This window comes from Vigna unguiculata, chromosome 11 (assembly GCF_004118075.2).
Source record: "Vigna unguiculata cultivar IT97K-499-35 chromosome 11, ASM411807v1, whole genome shotgun sequence".
NCBI classification, from domain to species: domain Eukaryota; kingdom Viridiplantae; phylum Streptophyta; class Magnoliopsida; order Fabales; family Fabaceae; genus Vigna; species Vigna unguiculata.
Window position 1 is genome coordinate 38,482,708 of NC_040289.1, and position 17,868 is coordinate 38,500,575.

At 30.0% G+C, this 17,868-nt stretch overlaps 3 protein-coding genes across 4 annotated transcripts; 1 reads left to right on the forward strand and 2 right to left on the reverse strand.

Annotated features, from left to right (window-relative positions):
- The first annotated feature begins 3,247 nt into the window (after positions 1 to 3,247).
- Positions 3,248 to 5,926, forward strand: LOC114169948 (fructose-bisphosphate aldolase 1, chloroplastic). Its single transcript, XM_028055356.1, has 6 exons — positions 3,248 to 3,565; positions 3,747 to 4,016; positions 4,318 to 4,427; positions 4,550 to 4,640; positions 4,964 to 5,233; positions 5,466 to 5,926. The coding sequence occupies exons 1-6, from the start codon at positions 3,389 to 3,391 to the stop codon at positions 5,742 to 5,744; spliced, it is 1,197 nt and encodes a 398-aa protein (XP_027911157.1). The 5' UTR covers positions 3,248 to 3,388; the 3' UTR covers positions 5,745 to 5,926.
- A 1,855-nt stretch (positions 5,927 to 7,781) lies between these two features.
- LOC114168815 lies at positions 7,782 to 10,498 on the reverse strand. The gene is made up of 4 exons (XM_028053774.1): positions 10,285 to 10,498; positions 9,440 to 9,731; positions 9,238 to 9,280; positions 7,782 to 8,132 (listed from the first exon to the last, which is right to left on the reverse strand). Exons 2-4 carry the CDS (start codon positions 9,710 to 9,712, stop codon positions 7,981 to 7,983), a joined length of 468 nt encoding a protein of 155 aa, XP_027909575.1. The 5' UTR covers positions 9,713 to 9,731; positions 10,285 to 10,498; the 3' UTR covers positions 7,782 to 7,980.
- Positions 10,499 to 12,162: 1,664 nt separating this feature from the next.
- On the reverse strand, positions 12,163 to 14,799 carry LOC114168945 (B-box zinc finger protein 18). 2 transcript variants are annotated; one of them, XM_028053931.1, is made up of 6 exons: positions 14,534 to 14,797; positions 13,374 to 13,470; positions 13,163 to 13,278; positions 12,825 to 13,067; positions 12,595 to 12,689; positions 12,247 to 12,480 (listed from the first exon to the last, which is right to left on the reverse strand). In XM_028053931.1, exons 1-5 carry the CDS (start codon positions 14,624 to 14,626, stop codon positions 12,600 to 12,602), a joined length of 639 nt encoding a protein of 212 aa, XP_027909732.1. In that variant the 5' UTR covers positions 14,627 to 14,797; the 3' UTR covers positions 12,247 to 12,480; positions 12,595 to 12,599. The 2 variants fall into 2 exon arrangements, with proteins under 2 accessions (XP_027909731.1, XP_027909732.1); XM_028053930.1 differs by lacking the exon at positions 12,595 to 12,689 and having other exon boundaries at positions 12,163 to 12,480; positions 14,534 to 14,799.
- Positions 14,800 to 17,868: the final 3,069 nt, after the last annotated feature.

Sequence of the window (17,868 nt, forward strand, 5' to 3'; positions counted from 1 at the left end):
ATTAGAAGCTAAAGAGCATTTTACAGATTTAGTTTTCTGCACAGTAATGCTTGAAATATTTACTAAAGTTTAGTTCTTAAAACTTTAATGCGTGTACTTTTCCGATTTGAGATTCAAAAAGTAATAAAGAAAATGAATTATATGTACTCAAGGAATATATTTGGCACCAAATTAAGATCCCTCAATGGTGGCAACTCAATTTTTGTTTTCTCCACTTTCCCTATTCCTTCCTTTCATCCTATTTCTGAGAAACTAAACTATTCTAATTTTCTGCTACGGAGTCAACAAGTTGAATCGGTGATTAAGCATAATTTTGTCATGGCTTCAATAGACTCTCTCTTTGTTGATTTTGCATTGTTAATAAACAAGTTTTGGAAAAGGTCAAATGAATCTCCTTTGTTTAACATTGTTCAAGGATGATCTAATTATAACTCAACATATTCTGTAAATTCAAGTAGTTTCAGCTCTAATCCATAACAAATTTCAAGAAGTAACAAAAAGGAGAAATAACAGCAATATAACCATTATAAAATATCCTTTCCAAACTAATTATTCAAAGATTTTTTAGATGACTAGCTTGGGATTGAAAATCTTTTAAAAATATTATTTAAGAAAAATCCACTTTCTCTTTACAATAGAAATTTCATAATTTTTAAGATATTCAAATACATTAAATTTGAAATAATTTTATTTTAAATTGTTTAATTTTTGTTAATGTTTTGCTCAGATAAAAGAATTGAATTCTTGTTTGGATAAATTATTTTAATTACCATCAAATGAAAAATTATTAAAATAGTAAAGTACTATTAATAATTAAAAAATATCAATATTGATCATATCTTTTAGTCAATCCTCCTTTATGTTATTTTTCAGTCAAAGTTTATTTTCGATATTCAAATTAACAAAAGAAAAAATTCTATGTGTTGGTCGAGATTATTTTCAATTGATGTTAACCATGATTATTTAGGTTGAGGTCAAACTTATATTTATGAGTTGGGGCTAATTTTGGCGACTGAAAAATTTCTCCAGAACATTAAAAAATAATCCTATTTAATTTATGATGAAAGTTTTCTCAATTAGCTAAAAAAATCCTAACAAATTATTGACAAATAATAATATAAGTGTTCTCGACAAGAAAAATAATCATTACATATAGCAACAAAACCAATAAAAATTATAGTCATCAATAAATAATCCAGATTACATCTATAAAGATAATAGTCTCTCTGCCTTTAGTCGAGAATATCAAACAATAAATAATATTAATTTATTTAATATTAGCTGAAACGTAATCCTCCTGATGTTGGCTAGAAAAATCGAATTTAATTCTTTATTGAATTTTTTTTGCTGTTTTTAAACTGTTATTTCATAATACACTAATTATTACTAATTTTAATATTTTAAAATATATTATAAAAATATTTAAAATGTCAACACAGTATATTTTTAATATTCAAAAGAGAATGACATAAAAAAAACCAATAAGAATTCTGGATTCAGAAAAATCTTAACTAATGTTAGATTAATACAGAAGAACTTTGAGTGACATTGAAAACTCTCACTAACATTGACTTAGAAATAACCCTGGCCCAATATCAACAATAAAATAACCTCAACGATGCTAATAAAAAAAAATACAAGTCCACTATGAAAGAAAGCTTTTTCAATGTTTATGAAAAGAATTTTGAGATTATGATACACAAAGCTCGGTCAAACCAACAATAACTCAATTTTGATCATGTTGTTCATATCCCAACTAAAATTGAGTTAAGAAAAGTATACCTGATATAAATTTAAAAATTAGAAATTATTTTATTTTAAGTAATCAAATTATTAGTGAAATCTTGGAATTTTGGTATAAACCTAATTGCTATTCACATGTTAACCACTATATTACTTAACGTTGTCGTAACAAAATCCTTTAATAATAATTAATTTTAGTGACTAAAAATAACTATTTCAGTATAGTGATCAATTCAAATAACAATTTATAAATTAAAAATGATTGATTACTACAATAATTTTAAGAAATTATAATTCGTTTCTAAATTGATAACTAAAACAGTTTTTATTATGAATTGGTATGTAAATTGATCCTAAACATTAATTATCTAGATTTTAGCTAACAAAGTAATTAGTTTTAAAATGGGTTAAATATGTTTTTGGTCCCTTAACTTTTAATTTGCAGTAACTTTTAATTTTCAGTAACTTTTGAAATTAATCTATTCTGAAACTTTAAACCAATTTAGTCTTTTATCTTTCGAAATATGTGGATTTAGTCCTTTAAATCAAATTTTGTTAAGTTTATTTGACATCTCAAGCCGTTTAATAATAGTATTTGACTTAAGATTAAAGCGAAAATGTGTCCAACAATATAGACAACTCAAATACAATCGTAGATGCGTATGAAACATCAAATAAATTTAAAAAATTTTGGTAAAAGGACCAAATCCACGTATTTTGAGAGATGAATGACTAAATTGATCAAAAGTTTCGAAATGGACTAATTTCAAAATTTACTTAAATTTAAAGAACAAAAAACATATTAAATCTTTTTTAAATTGATCTCTAATTAAAAGATTAATTTTTAAACATATTTTTTATTACTAAAATTCATCATTACTTAACAGTTTTCTTATTTTTAACGAAGGAAAATAAATTCTATTGAGCGTATTCTCTTGTATAAGATAGATGCAAAAACTCTTATTTGACTATCAATTATGGAGTAAAACCCAAATTACCTATAGAGACATCATTTTCAACCAGATGAAAAAACTCTTGATTAGGTTATTCTCAAATCGACCAAAAGACGAGGAAGAAAATAACACAATGAGAGTTAATTGGGCCATTAAAAAAGATCATAGCGAAGGTGTGGGGTAGTGGAAGAAGGCACAATTACAAGGAGTCCTTGACACGGCATGATCTAGAGACATCGTTACCTCAACCTCACAACACCCTATCATTGAACCAAGACCATAAACCAACGAGAAGGAGACAAAAGGGTTAATCAACAAGGTAAACAATAACCTCAAATACTTGGTTCATCATTTCCTTCTCCCAGAGACAACAATAATTGGCACCACCCTTTTTGGTGCATGTAATACATTTGTCACGACTAGTAACACAATGGCAAAATAATATTCCAACTCATTTTTACGAGGCGAGAAAAAAAGCATCCATTTGAACCACGAAATGGCAGCGCAGAAGGGGAAGGAAGCTCAAGTTATCATCCACATGTCAAGTGAGGATAGGTGAGCTCACACCAGCCTCAAACGAGACATCACTTCAGAACTATAAATGAAGCGAAAACGTTGCATGTGTGGTAACGAGACCAATACAAAGGTTGTTCTGTAGGAGATAAGATTGTGGTAGTAGTGTTTCTTCATCAATGGCCTCTGCTTCACCCTCTCTGCTCAAGTCTTCACTTGTTCTTGACAAGTCTGAATGGGTGAAGGGTCAAACCCTTCGCCAACCTTCTGCATCAGTTCTCAGATGCAGCCCCACCAACCCTTCGGCCCTCACCATCAGAGCTGGTTCGTACGCTGATGAGCTCGTTAAGACCGCGGTACGATGATAAAAATCTCATCTTTCATGCACTTTTGTTTGAATTTAGAGGAGAAAAAGTAGTTGTAATGTAACTTTCTTGTTAAATGCGTGCTTTAGTATTGTAGTTGTGGTTGTGGTTGTTCTTGTTTGGTCCGAAAGTATGTTTTTGACATTGTGGATGCGAATGGTTGTGGAAACAGAAAACTGTGGCTTCACCAGGGAGGGGTATTTTGGCCATGGATGAGTCGAATGCTACTTGTGGGAAGCGTTTGGCTTCGATTGGGCTAGAGAATACTGAAGCTAACCGCCAGGCATACCGTACCCTTCTTGTGACAGTTCCGGGCATTGGTCAATACATCTCTGGGGCCATTCTCTTTGAGGAAACTCTCTACCAATCCACAGTTGATGGCAGAAAGATCGTTGATGTGCTCATTGAGCAAAACATTGTTCCTGGTATCAAGGTCGACAAGGTAACAATTTCTGAATCACCCTTTCCTTCCTTTACTATGCAGTCACATACAAATTTTATTTTGAATTAAACTTAAAATTCACTTTTTTACTGTCATTTTTCTATCATTCGGATATTTGTTAGTGTGCATGTATAAAGATGTTTCACGTCTCACATAAACACATATTAGAAGTAGCATACCAGAAGTTAGCTTTTTTTGTAGTTCACAATGGTGAAAATGTCGATGATGAACTAAAATAGAGGCTTCGAATCTGCATAGTGTATGCACTTTTAAGTCATGGTTTATGTGGTTGAGACAACAGGGTTTGGTTCCTCTTGCTGGCTCCAACGATGAGTCTTGGTGCCAAGGTTTGGATGGTCTTGCCTCTCGCTCAGCTGCATACTATCAGCAAGGTGCCCGTTTCGCCAAATGGTTAGTGTTCGTAGCCCTTTGCAGTGGCAGCAAAATCATTCATAGTTTCATGCTCTTTATTTTCTTGTGCCACAAATCATGCTCATTTTTTCATCATATCAACTCATAACTCCACATATTAGGCGTACTGTTGTGAGCATCCCCAACGGTCCCTCTGCTCTGGCTGTTAAGGAAGCAGCCTGGGGTCTGGCTCGCTATGCTGCAATTTCTCAGGTGAGAAAACCACTCAACTTGTACTGGTGATTTGATTTTTTTTTCTTTTCTTAGAGCTATACTTCCATTTATGGATGTGAGGTAAAGGTAAGGGAATACTTTTGTTGAGAATCAATAAGTCTGAGTACAACATTGAGTAAAGTTAAGAAAGCCGAACAATGTATAAGTAAAATATCCATAAATTCATTGTCTTAAGATTTTGGATTAGAGTTGGTTGGTGCCTCTGTATCTCGCAGTGAATTCTCCTATCGAGAGATGCATCAACTTTTTACATATTTGTATTGATTCTGAATAGCCCAAATGTTTTCAATTAATGGTTTTAGGACAATGGATTGGTCCCAATTGTGGAGCCAGAGATCTTGCTTGATGGGGAGCATAATATTGACAGAACTTTTGAAGTAGCCCAAAAGGTATGGGCAGAGGTTTTCTTCTACCTTGCTGAGAACAATGTCCTTTTTGAGGGTATTCTCCTGAAGCCTAGCATGGTTACACCTGGAGCAGAGTCCAAGGAGAAGGCAAGTCCTCAAACAGTTGCTGATTACACCCTCAAGCTCCTTCACAGGAGAATCCCCCCTGCAGTCCCTGGAATCATGGTAAGTGACACTGCCAAATGCATCATTCTTTGCATTCCTAACTTCAATTTGGATTCTCCGTTGACTGTATCTTCAAAATGCACCGATGGACACTGATGTTGAGATTTTTAAAGTATCAATATCAGTGTATTTTAATGTTCAGCGGAGGACAACAACAAAAAAACTTAGTACAGAATCTGAACTCAACTAACTTTCCTTTGATGCGGTAACTAACCAAAGTTGTGTTATGCAGTTTTTGTCTGGTGGACAGTCTGAGGTTGAAGCTACCCTGAATTTGAATGCCATGAACCAATCTCCAAACCCATGGCACGTGTCATTTTCATATGCGAGAGCCCTCCAAAACACTGCCTTGAAGACATGGGGAGGGCGCCCAGAGAATGTGAAGGCAGCACAAGATGCACTCCTTTTCCGTGCCAAGTCCAACTCACTGGCTCAGCTTGGAAAGTACACTGGTGAGGGTGAATCTGAAGAGGCCAAGAAGGAGTTGTTCGTCAAAGGTTACTCCTACTAAGATGTTTCTAGTGCATATGATACATGTTAGGCACCAACACCAGCAGTTGCAGTAGGTGTTGACGGAGGATCAATGAAGTGGAAGACTAATTTCTGTAAAATGTAATGTTTTTATAGTCTTGGAGACTATTTTTGTTTATGGTTTACATGTTCCTTTACAACTTAATAAACCTTTTGCTATGAGTTGTGCACTTGAATATTATATATATATATATATATATATATATATATCCCATCCCCATATATAACAAAATGGTTGAATCTTGGCAACTGATGAAAAATCTCTTTATAAAATAGTGTAAGAATTGAACTCAAACTTACCAACAAGACCCCTATTCCTCTTTAAAAGGACGTGAATTTTTCTTTGCTTACGCTCAAGAACAAACAACTTTAATCCCAAGGAAGATAAAACTTGTCAATGTTAGCAAGAAAACATCTTCAATGGATTGTGTAATTAATTCAAGACGCATATATTTTTTTTAACGAAAAATGTTAATTGTTATTCGGTGGGGAAGTTAAACCTCGTAATCTCTCGTCTCTTTTTCAAATCCACCAAATTAATTTTGGACAATCAGACAATTAAATTTTGACTCTCTTTTATGACCTGATGTGGTATCTTCTAAGTGATTATGAAATATAGAAAATGAAAAAATGAAAATAAAAATGAGAAGTCATTTAGAAGATGTCATATCAGATTATAAAAGAAAGTTGTCGAGATTTAATTGTTAAAAAATAATTTTTCATTAACTTTATAACTCTTGAGTGTTTTGGAAAGAATTAAGCTCACAACCTCTCTTACATTCTCTTCTAACCCTATAACTAAGTCAACTTTATAACTCATAAGAGACCAATAGTATATAAACTTTTGAAAAATGATACATATTTGTCTATCACAAACCGAATAATTAGTGTAGTATATTACATTTTTTTTTTATTTCAACAGTGAATCTTTAGAGAAATGCTACATGGCAAATTTTCTTTTCCTTTTTAAAAACTCAAGTAAATATCTAAAACTCTAATCTACAACAATTTATTGAGAAGAGAGTGATAACTCATTCAATATTTAACAAACGTGACGACGTTTAGAAAGAAAAAGTCATTGTATTAAATACTTCATTTCTTAACCCTCAACTATGCGTACGAAAAACTGAGTGAATTTTACAAATGAACTTATTGTATGAAGAACGGTATGCATACAATGTGATGAATAAAAAAAATGTTCTTTCTATCCAGACTTAAAACATGAAAGAGATGTGTAATTTGTATAGTATCATTATTGATGTATAGTGTGTTTGTATATTTCTTCTTGAAATCTCAAAATCATAATTTGGACAAAGCTTAGTGAAGAGAAACCTTAACCAAATCCATGTAGCTTATGAAATAGATACTCCAATCCATACATAATGATAGCCGTACGAAACAATAATCACGTGAAATAATTCTTAACAAACCAGATTGATCCTTAATGAAACGATTACAACGAAGTCTCATTGAGGAGGTTAAGCTTATCATTAACCAGATTGATGCTTAATGAAAAGATGCAATTTCAAATTATGTAACTTGAATATTTGTGTTCTATTTAAGTAATTTTAAATAGTTATAGCTTTCTCTCATCGTCTTCTTAGTTGTTTTGTATATATAATAAGCACTGACGAAGATGGGATGCAATGAGGTTACTGATAAAGGTACTTGATTTAAATAGTAACTATCAAGTTTAAATCCTTATCATCATCTCATGTAAATTATAGAAAAAGTCTCGGTGTACCTCAGTTCTTTAAATGTTCTGTAATTCAGCTTCATAAATTGTTTGTTCTGATAGTTCGCACATCCAAATCTGATAGCACTTACAATATTTACGCAGATAAATTTAGATGAGCATCAGTGAAGGATATTGATACCAAATTGTGTTTATAAAAAGTCCCCATTTACAATTAACACAGTTAATAACTAACATGTTGAAGATATAGATTCGGTGATCTATTTAGAATGGATATGAAATAACTCAGACAAAATATAGTGAGAACCAAATGCAGTCAGATTACTCCCTCAAAGCACGTTTCATATTCGCGAGATCATTTAATTATTATAAATATAAAAGAAACTTAATCAAGCACCTTGCAGAATGCGTAAGGAATATTGCAAGATTGGCTAGAAAATCTACAATGGTCGGAAACAACTAGGCCAATTGAAAAGACATGAGGTAATGTTGATGACCTGAACAAAGTCACTGGAAAGTATCAACTTGCTTCAGTTTCAAGTTTTAAGCCACTGTCTGTTGGACTAGTTAAGTTTGCTGAGCGTTCTGATGTTTTTACTACATCCGATAGGTACTTCCAACAGCGTTTGTGAACTCCACTAATTTTTTTTGGAGCATCTGCTAATGGCAAGCCTGCAATAAGTTGTACGATATCAAATCAAGTCAGAAAATAAGTACTAAAAAATGTTTCAGTATTTACGCACGCTTCATACACTTTATTTTAGGTACATTATGCTTCACAAAACATCCTGAGAATTTATCATATAAAGCTGCCAATAACAACTAACAGCAACTACATTGTCAAGTAAGAAAAAAAAAATGTTATTTATAACTGAGATCCGAATTAATTTGATATGGAAACATGAATGAAACAAACGAAGTTAACACCGAGACATGCAAATGTAATGGAGTGCCGCATGTGGCATCGTTAGTCAAACTTATGCACACAAGCTCAATCCTCTCACAAGTTCTTACAAGCTCACAATGAGCGTTAAACACTCTCCATGAGCTCTTCATCTCAGTAAAGCTAGAAATGTTCCTTTAGAAATGTCAAACAAACACTTCTACCAAATAGGGACTACTTAATTTTTTGGCTGTTCAAATAGGGACTGAAAGGGGAATAGCATAATAGAGAATCAATTTGTTATATGCAAGGCAGGACTGGGTAAGGTAAATTGAGCAATAAATAACTCCAACAGAACCTCCTAAGTGAATGCATAAACAGCATAAACCAACTCAAATAAAAACTACAAATTCCCATTGAGAATCCATAACCACCGCAGTATAATCAGAAACTCCGACAAGCAATATTGCTATGAAACAGAGAGACAAGCACGAAAAGGGAATGAAGCATCAGTTAAATAATTCATACTTTCTACATTATTGTATGTCGTAATTGACAGAAGGACACCTGTCTTAAATTTGCAACTCAAATAACTCTTTAGTTCTCAATTAGAACTCCCTACACTTTTCACTAACCTAAACTTTTATTGCTAATGGAAAACTATGTGCTTATTATCCAGTTTAAGTGTTTATAATAGACTGATAAGCGCCAATAATAGATTAACTATCCTAAATGGACATTAAGGCAATTCTTATGTAAGAATTCAGAAACTAGCCTACAATTTGACTGGAGAAAAGCAGTGCAGCAAGATTAACAGTGCCGAGACTCTGCTGCACAGAGAATTGATAAGCAGAATACCCAAAAGTCAAAAACACTTATACTTATGACACTAACCATTTTTATGAGCAATCCCCCATGCTTTTCCATGCCTTCCATCCTGTAAAAACATTTGAAAAATAAAATTAAGGACAAAGAGACTTGCGAGAACTGAGAAAAGCAGAGGAATAAATCACTGTAAAATACATTGAAATAGTTGAAATCCGAACCAAAACAATAGGAGGACAAGAAAAAAAGTTGAGGATAGAAAGAGAAGCACCTTGTACAGATTGAGTTTAGTGATCTCATAAGAAACTTCGTTCCAGTGAGTCTTGGCCATGTGATAGCCAATTCCCCAGTTAGGTAAGAACTGAGCCACCTCGAACAAGTTCTTCTTCTTTCTTCGCTTCGATTTCTTAGGGCTCTGACCAGAAGAAATAGAAGAGGAAGTAGATGATGAAGAAGTGCTCAAGGCTCTCATGAAGTTGAGCGGAGACCTTAGCAAAGGAGAGTTTCGAACAGATCCAACTCTGTTACCCAATGCACTTGCCATTGGTTTTCTGCTAAAATCCCTATGGAAAAGCAAATGCAAAAATGTCAAAAAGCATGCACCTTGTCTAATATTATGAAGCACAATGCCTTATAGAAATCCTAAAGCCCATATACACATTGCATGGTAAAAATAGTAGAGCAGCAATATCCAATCAGACCAGAATCATTGAAACAAGTAAGGGCTGTTTGTACGAAAATTTTCATAAGCACTTTTACAATGGAAATTTTTTTTAAAAAGTGAAATTAGATTTTCTGCAAGTTAAAACCAATGCATAAACTAATTTTAGTTCATTGAGAATTTCTTAGCAGATACTAAATGACATACAGAAAATCATTCCGCGTTGCAGATATAAATTTTCCAAATGTGAAAACAACAAGACAAACAACACTTAGTAAAATTCACAAACAGTTTGCAGCAAATGAAGGAAGGGGAACGAAAGTAATTACCGACCGAAGTGAATTTTCTCCTTTTTGACTTATGAAGTTAGGAGTGAGTAGTGAATGTCGTTAATCATTCAATGAGTTCAAAAATAAAGAAGAAAAAAGGGGAACGAATGAGTTTCAATGACATACGCTCAATGATTTGTTTGTTGATGTGCCGATAAACAAAAGGGAGAATCATACAGCGGACGGTTCTCTCGGAGGGGCCGTGAAGGATGGCGGTGGTCCGTGCAGCGGCGCAGGGAGGAGTATTCGGCGGCGAGGAGGCAGCACGTTGAGAAAGAAGAAGAAGACGCAGTGGTGAAACCTACAAAGAACATGAAGCCACTAAAGATGTTAAAATTTTATTACATATTAATTTCTAATAACTTTTAATCAGCTAAAGTTTAAGAAATGTTATGATACAATATTTAATTTTTTTTTTGTTCAATAAAATTTATTAAAAATACAAGATTAATATATATCATAACTTATTAACGAATTATTATCTTTGTCTAATTTTATATTTTTGGAAACACCTTTTTTAATAATTTTTATTAATACGAAAGCACAACAGTTATTTAGATGGGAGGTGTCAAAATAATTTTTTTTTTTTCGTTTCAAAGGCTTATAAAAACAAGTTGGGTGAGTTCAAAATCCGTGCTAGATGTGGATCAATTTTAATTGGGTTACAACAGAAGAGACGTGAAAGCCCAATTTTTTTATTTGTAAAAAATTATCCGTTTTAAATTTTAAAACTTTAATTTTTTAGTTTTAAAATAAATAGAATATTTAATGATTATTTTAATTAAAATATATGAAAAATTATTTTCATTTATTAAAATGGCAATAGAGTTAAAGCCTATTTTACAATTATAGAAAGAATACATGGCTTTGTATTGAAAATATAAGAAAAACATATATATTTTATAACTAGAAAAAAAAGTGTAAATATCATATAACAACCCATGAAAAGTAACTACAAATTCCCTTGGTAGATTTAATCATACATTTTATGACTACACATTTACTTTTATACTGAAATAATGCTTTCTTAAATATAAATTCTATATTATTTTTACAGGACAGTGTGTAAACCAGCCACAATATGACTTTTATGATACTTGTAACATATAATAATTAAACCACTAAAATTTAATGAAAATTTTTTATATTTTAAAACTTTAATTTTTTTATATAGTATATTTTTATTTTAAGTTTTAGTTAATATGATGTTTTCAAATAAAATAAGAGACAAGTTTCATTTATTAAAAACATAAAGAATATTTATATAGCATAGTTTGTCCTTTAGACTATTATTGAAACAGTCATCTTATGTTTTGAAAGTGTATTATTATTACTAGCGTAAATACAGGCGCGATGATGCCTGATTTTTTAAATACGCGTGATATTATATTAGTAAGTAATAATATTGTAATGTTATTAAGTTAACATATAAATTAAAATTATATTTATTAAAAATAAAGTGAAATATATCAAAACAAAAGAAAAAATAACCATTGATAAATAAAGAAGAATAGAAGAAATAGAGAATCCAATTTTATAAAAAGATTGTAAAAATAACGGTCAATTGTTAAAAATTTAATAAACTATTATATTTAAAGAGTAGAATTGATATTTTGAAATGTGGATACAAAAAAGAAAATTCCCTTTATATATTGTTATAGATTATTATTATTATTATTATTATTATTATTATTATTATTATTATTATTTCCTTCTATTTGCCTTTTATATTAGCCAACTCTTATTTATCATCTCACTTATTCTTTTTTTTTTCCTTAAAGTATTTTCACCATTGTAATGAAATATTACAGTTTTCATAAATGAAGAATAATGTTGCTTTAAACTCCTTTTTTAATTTTTCATATACGAAATGTGGTTGGTGCTCCAAACGTTAAACCAGATAGGCAACAATACAACCACCACACCATCATCATCATCATCATCATCATCATATAACTCTTCCCCAATCCCCTTCACCTTTTGTATTTTAATAAAAAGAAGCCCTAATAATAATAAGTCTTTACTTCAACCAATGCATTAGCAAACCATCCCTTTCAACATAGTACAGAAACTGAAGTTAGCAGCAGATTCAAATAATTTGAGGGTTTAATCATATATAATATCTAGACATGTAATAAATATCATGAAGTTACACGACCAACAGTTCCTCTGCTGTTAGACTGAATTTAACAAACCAAAATGCTGAGGTTGTAGTTAACATAAGCTGCTTTAAGAAAACTTGGTATATACCATTGACTTCAAGCGACCTCCATTATGCAGCTCATTCATATGAAAGTAACTATTTCCCCTCATTGATTTGTTCTGCAGCCAAACAATTCAAACTTTAAGCAGACAGAAACAAGGTCAACGGTGTAAAAGAAAATTGAGTAAACATTATATTTCTGTAGCTGCCTCAGCCCATCCTATGTGTTTTACCTTTATTACTTCTCAGCCCCTTGTTTGTAGGATTCAACTGGTGGCACACTTGCAAATTCATGATTACTGCCTCTTAAAATATCCATACCTTGTTCCTTAAGAATTAGATTATATGTTAATTCGACAACTAAATAAGTGTCTGTCACAACTGTTTTGTTTCTGAAATGCACATTACAAACAACCCTTGATCAAATAACTCAAGTTCTTGCAGAAAAGGAAAAAACAACTACCTGGTTGTTTGGTGCTGGTCCATTTAACCGCAATGGCCTGGTGTTCAGATCAATTAACTTTTTATCCATTTTTCTATGACCATCAATATTATTTTCCTGTCTTGGAACAGGTAAGATGCTGTGATTCTGCTGACTATCTCTTGTATTTAGCTTGAGAGATTGGTTTTCATCCCTCCTAAATTCATTTTGATCCAGTGGTTGCAGCCCTAGTTCTTCCATTTGGGCAGGTTTATCACCTGGAAACTGCCATAAAAAGGCCAAAAGCAAGATATATAAACTTCAAAATTATCTATTCAGAAGCTTGGAAGATTGATAATTCTTTACATCTTAAAACATACCTCAACTCTTTGCCTCAATAGAAGATATCTTTCATGAGTCCTTTTACCACCAACATGTACAATCATATCACATTGCAGACACAGCGAACTACCATCTACCTCACAGTAAAAGAAAGCTACACACAAATTTCCAGGACATGGGAGAAAGATTCAACCTCTGTATAGTTTAGAATGCACAATCTTGCAAAAAAGATATGAATACCCTCAGTACCAGGTGCATTTTCACATATGTCACAGCGTGGAACATCAGTGGGGTCAGCAAGGCCAACCCGAATGTGTCTACTAGCAAGTTTGTTACACATATGGATCTGTATTTCCAATGCAAACACATGCTGTCAGAAAAAAGAAAAAAAAAATTGCATGCAAATGTAGTGGTACTTTCATAAAATTGTATATGAATGTTGTTAACAGAAACACTTACAAAACGCATAAATAATTGGGTCATATTAATTATTGCATCATCCAAGAAAAAATAAGAAATTCACAGGCAGAATGCATCACTCAACATGCAAAGATTTTTCAAGAAAACATGCAGGGGAAAATACAATTCCATAAATGGTTAACTACTTGTTCTGATTCCAAGTGAGTCGGAATTCCAACAATGTTGTCTTAATGTTTACCTCTTTTGTTAAGCGAATCAATCTCTATATGAAGATTCTATGCAATATTATTTCAAAGGCATTGCAGATCCAATGATGCAAAAAACATATCCTAAAAAGATATAAACCCTCTTAGATAAACTTTTACACAAACACTCAAAAAATATATATTTAAATTCCTCACATAAGCTAAACTCAACTTTTAGCCTTGAGCTTTTGGAGATGTTCTAATGAAAATGTTAAATTAATTTTCCTTATTACTTTCTTTTCTTCAATGCACTGCGTAGTAACAAATTTGATTAATACTCTTGGAAGTAAGAAATTACATCAACAACCAATTGTGTCTAAAATGGAAGTAAATGTAAATTAAAAACAAGATGAAAAACTGAAAAAAGAATACGAATAGAAGAGCATCCTGCTCGCCTATGGACTTCAAAGATAGAACATAGGCAGATGAAACACTAAAACCAAAACATGTTCAAAATTAAGGCCAAAACTCATGGGAAATACATTACTTTGCAGACGAAAGCTAAAGCAACATCAACAAGACCCAACATCAAAATCAAATCAAAGTGAAACAACATTCATCTACTCCTTGAACACCAATTATTAAATTAATAATTACAGTAATTTAAATAGTGAAATAAGATTCAATCAAGCAAGCAGAGCAAAGTGTAACGAATTGTTTTCTATGTATTTATTAATTTATGGATGAAATTGGAAATTGCTAATAATAGAATTGAAAGAGAAAGGAAAGAAAGAAAGAAGGAACCTTTTGGTCACAGGCGGAGCAGAGAGCAGCCTCATCGGCGGCGCAGAAGAGAATGGCGGCGGCGCTCTCGCATACGTCGCAAAGGGTTCGCATTATCTATTCCGTTTCTATGCTCTTTGACCCTTCTTCTTCGATTCTTCTTCAATTCCTCAAAACTTTTACTTCATCTTAGTTTCTAAACCGTTTACTTAACAATTCTATTAATAAGCTGAAAATCACTTGGACAAGACAACCACACCAATGCGAAGCTGAAAAATACTTCAAACGAAACTGAGTATTAGAAAACAAAAATATATGAAAAATAATCAACTTTTCTTAAAATTATAAACAATTTGTCTACTATTAACAGGAGAAATTTTCAAATAATTTATGTGTAGATCAATTTTAGTTTTTTTATTTTCTATTATAACATTCTTATAAAAAAATCCTCGAAACAAGTCATGAATAAGTAGTGAAAATGTTTTTTTCTAAATTAAATTTTGTTCGCGTTAGTTGTCCACTAATCACATGTTAATAACATGAAATTCAAAAATATAGTCAAACGCGGAAATCTATTATTATACTTTATATTGTGCATATGTTATTTGTCCATCAATTATTTGGTGTGTTTTCAAATTTTTAGGTTAATTAGAAAAATAAAAAATAAAAGGACTTTAGTGTGTGTTTAATTTATTCTAATTTAAGTAAATATTTTTTTGTTTTTATCTTTATAAAAATAGTTGCATTTAGAAATATATTCTATGAGTATATTTTTACACTGTTAAAGAAATTCAAAATACTTTCAAATATAAAGTTTAAAAATTATAATAATAATAAATAAATAAGTTTATTCCACATCAATATATCTTTAACGATACCAACGTCATACAAATTTCAATTACTATTTATTGCTTTTAGCTAGTGACAATGTCAATAAGTTTTTTTAGTAAATGCATGATTTTATTTTTAATTAAAATTTGTTAGAGTTGTTTTTTATTATATTAATATGCGTTTATTCGTCTTTTATTCGTCTTTTTCATAGTTAAATTATTGTCAATAAGTCATGAATATATGTCTTACTAGTATTTGTACCTGATATTTTGTAATATATTATTGATTATTAATAAAATATTTAATTTATACTAAAGTAATATTCTTATAATAACAATAATTTATAATTTTATATATTAATAACTTTAATATATTTTAATTTAGATTTACACAATAAAAATTATATATTTATCGTCTTTCAATAATTATTATATATTTTTTAATATGTATATATCACGTATCAAATTCTAATATTTTTAAAATAAACGTAGATACACATGTTGTACCATAGATAGACTTTAATGGATATGTTAATTATATCTCTATAAATTAGTGTTATTATTATTTTTTAATCGATTGAAATTTTCTTTTATCAATATTTACTGGATTTTTTTTTTAACAATGTTGGGCAAATAAACACTTCATTTATTAAAAAAGTTAAAAAATATTAATAAATACTCAAAAATAATCTTAAGTGTGGCAAAATAATTATAACTAACACCGGTTTAAAATATTATATGCCAATCACTTTAATAAAAAAAATAACCACATCAATTGACAAATGTCAGTTACTAAATTTTAAAATTACTAATTAGTTTGATATTAGATTTATTTAATATAGTACTAACTAAAATATCTTATTTAAAATTAATAATAAATTTGAATTGTTTAATTAAACTAAAACATTTGAAATGTTAAATAATTATATATATATATATATATATATATATATAAATAAATATATATATATATATATATATATATTAATTCAATGTAGTTGCATTTTTTTAAAAACTAAATAATTTTACCAAAATATAATATTATATTATTCTTTTAATAAATTAATTAAATATACATGTGTCGAGGTTACTGTTGTGTCTCAGTTATTATTTACAATTTGTAATTAATATAAAATTTATTTAAGAGTTTAATATTAGTAGTAATAGAGCTATGTTGGCTAGTTATTATTTACAATTTGTAATTAATATAAAATTTATTTAAGAGTTTAATATTAGTAGTAATAGAGCTATGTTGGCTTGCCATGTACTAAAAGCTTGACTCAATAAAAAAAAATATTTCAATAAATTCGAATTTAATTATATTTCAAGTCATTAAACTAAAATGCAAATTTAAAAAGAAAAAAATATTTATCTTTAGATTATGTCTATATTATAACATACTTTATTTCTATTCATAACACTAAAATAAACATTTTATATAAAAACTATTTTTCATACATTTTTAATATCAGAGTTCCTGAAGTTAATTATCATGCAAAACAAACAACCAGAAACCGTCTCTGCTATGCCCAGGCCCACTCTGATTCTGTGCTCAGCTTCAGTTGTCTCCATAGTTTTCCCTATGTTTTTGTTTTGTATATTTGCGATGTTTTATTTAATACCACTTTCAAGATTAAATCACTTAATTTGTTTTTCAGTTTATCTAAAAAAATGCTACGTAAAATAATGTAAAAGATACAATTAAATTAATTTGTAGAACATCATTTTACATGAGTTGATTTTGTATAATTAGTAAATTAGTAATGCAAAATAATCTAAATGGTAAAATCAAGAGTCCAATCGTTTAAGTTTTGATAGAGATGCTTTTACAAATTTTTAACATTGTTAATCATAATTAAAATACATATTTAAATTAATTTAATTTATTAGTAAGTTGTTGATCTGACTTAATTATCTTTTTTCTAAATTATCTTAAATAAGATAAGCAAATATTTCATATTAATAATATAGATAAAAAAACATTTTAATTACCTGTTTTAAAATAAAATGTCAGTTTACTAAGGTTTTAAAATTGAAGTCTCTAAATGTCTTATCATCTGATTTTGTTATTAATCGGATGACTAAGTCATAATTTTTGTTTTTTGATCGTTTATTTATTTGTCAACTTGTTCATGTTTTCCCCTTAATTTCGTTTATCAGCATATTTATTTCATTTCGTTTTGTATAACAAATTGTTCAATATAGATTAAAAGAATACTACAGAGATAAATAGTGAGTAAGCATATGAGTTGGATTTAAAAAATAAAGTAATAGCCGCATAATATTGTTAATAACAAAATTAAATGGTAGAATAGAGTAGGTAGACAAACAATAAAAATAAATAAACATTTAATAGAATAATTTTGTTAATAAAAAAATTAATAGAAAATATTTAAATTTATGAGTTTCTGTTGAATGTGAAATTAGTTCGGTAAGATTTAATGACAATGTGCACCATAAAAAATAGCCTAGAAAGTACATCACTCAAATTTTAAAACCACTATAAAAACCATATCAACAGTGTTA

What these genes read in the sequence shown, in the direction of transcription:
- LOC114169948 (XM_028055356.1), top strand. Translation starts at nt 3,389, where the DNA reads ATGGCCTCTGCTTCACCCTCTCTGCTCAAGTCTTCACTTGTTCTTGAC. An exon ending in GCTATGCTGCAATTTCTCAG is followed by an intron (nt 4,641 to 4,963) that starts GTGAGAAAACCA and finishes TAATGGTTTTAG; the next exon opens with GACAATGGATTGGTCCCAAT. An exon ending in CTGCAGTCCCTGGAATCATG is followed by an intron (nt 5,234 to 5,465) that starts GTAAGTGACACT and finishes TGTGTTATGCAG; the next exon opens with TTTTTGTCTGGTGGACAGTC.
- LOC114168815 (XM_028053774.1), bottom strand. Translation starts at nt 9,712, where the DNA reads ATGGCAAGTGCATTGGGTAACAGAGTTGGATCTGTTCGAAACTCTCCT. An exon ending in CTAAACTCAATCTGTACAAG is followed by an intron (nt 9,281 to 9,439) that starts GTGCTTCTCTTT and finishes ATGTTTTTACAG; the next exon opens with GATGGAAGGCATGGAAAAGC. An exon ending in GGGGATTGCTCATAAAAATG is followed by an intron (nt 8,133 to 9,237) that starts GTTAGTGTCATA and finishes AACTTATTGCAG; the next exon opens with GCTTGCCATTAGCAGATGCT.
- LOC114168945 (XM_028053930.1), bottom strand. Translation starts at nt 14,626, where the DNA reads ATGCGAACCCTTTGCGACGTATGCGAGAGCGCCGCCGCCATTCTCTTC. An exon ending in GCTCCGCCTGTGACCAAAAG is followed by an intron (nt 13,471 to 14,533) that starts GTTCCTTCTTTC and finishes TTGGAAATACAG; the next exon opens with ATCCATATGTGTAACAAACT. An exon ending in CATATGTGAAAATGCACCTG is followed by an intron (nt 13,279 to 13,373) that starts GTACTGAGGGTA and finishes ATTTGTGTGTAG; the next exon opens with CTTTCTTTTACTGTGAGGTA.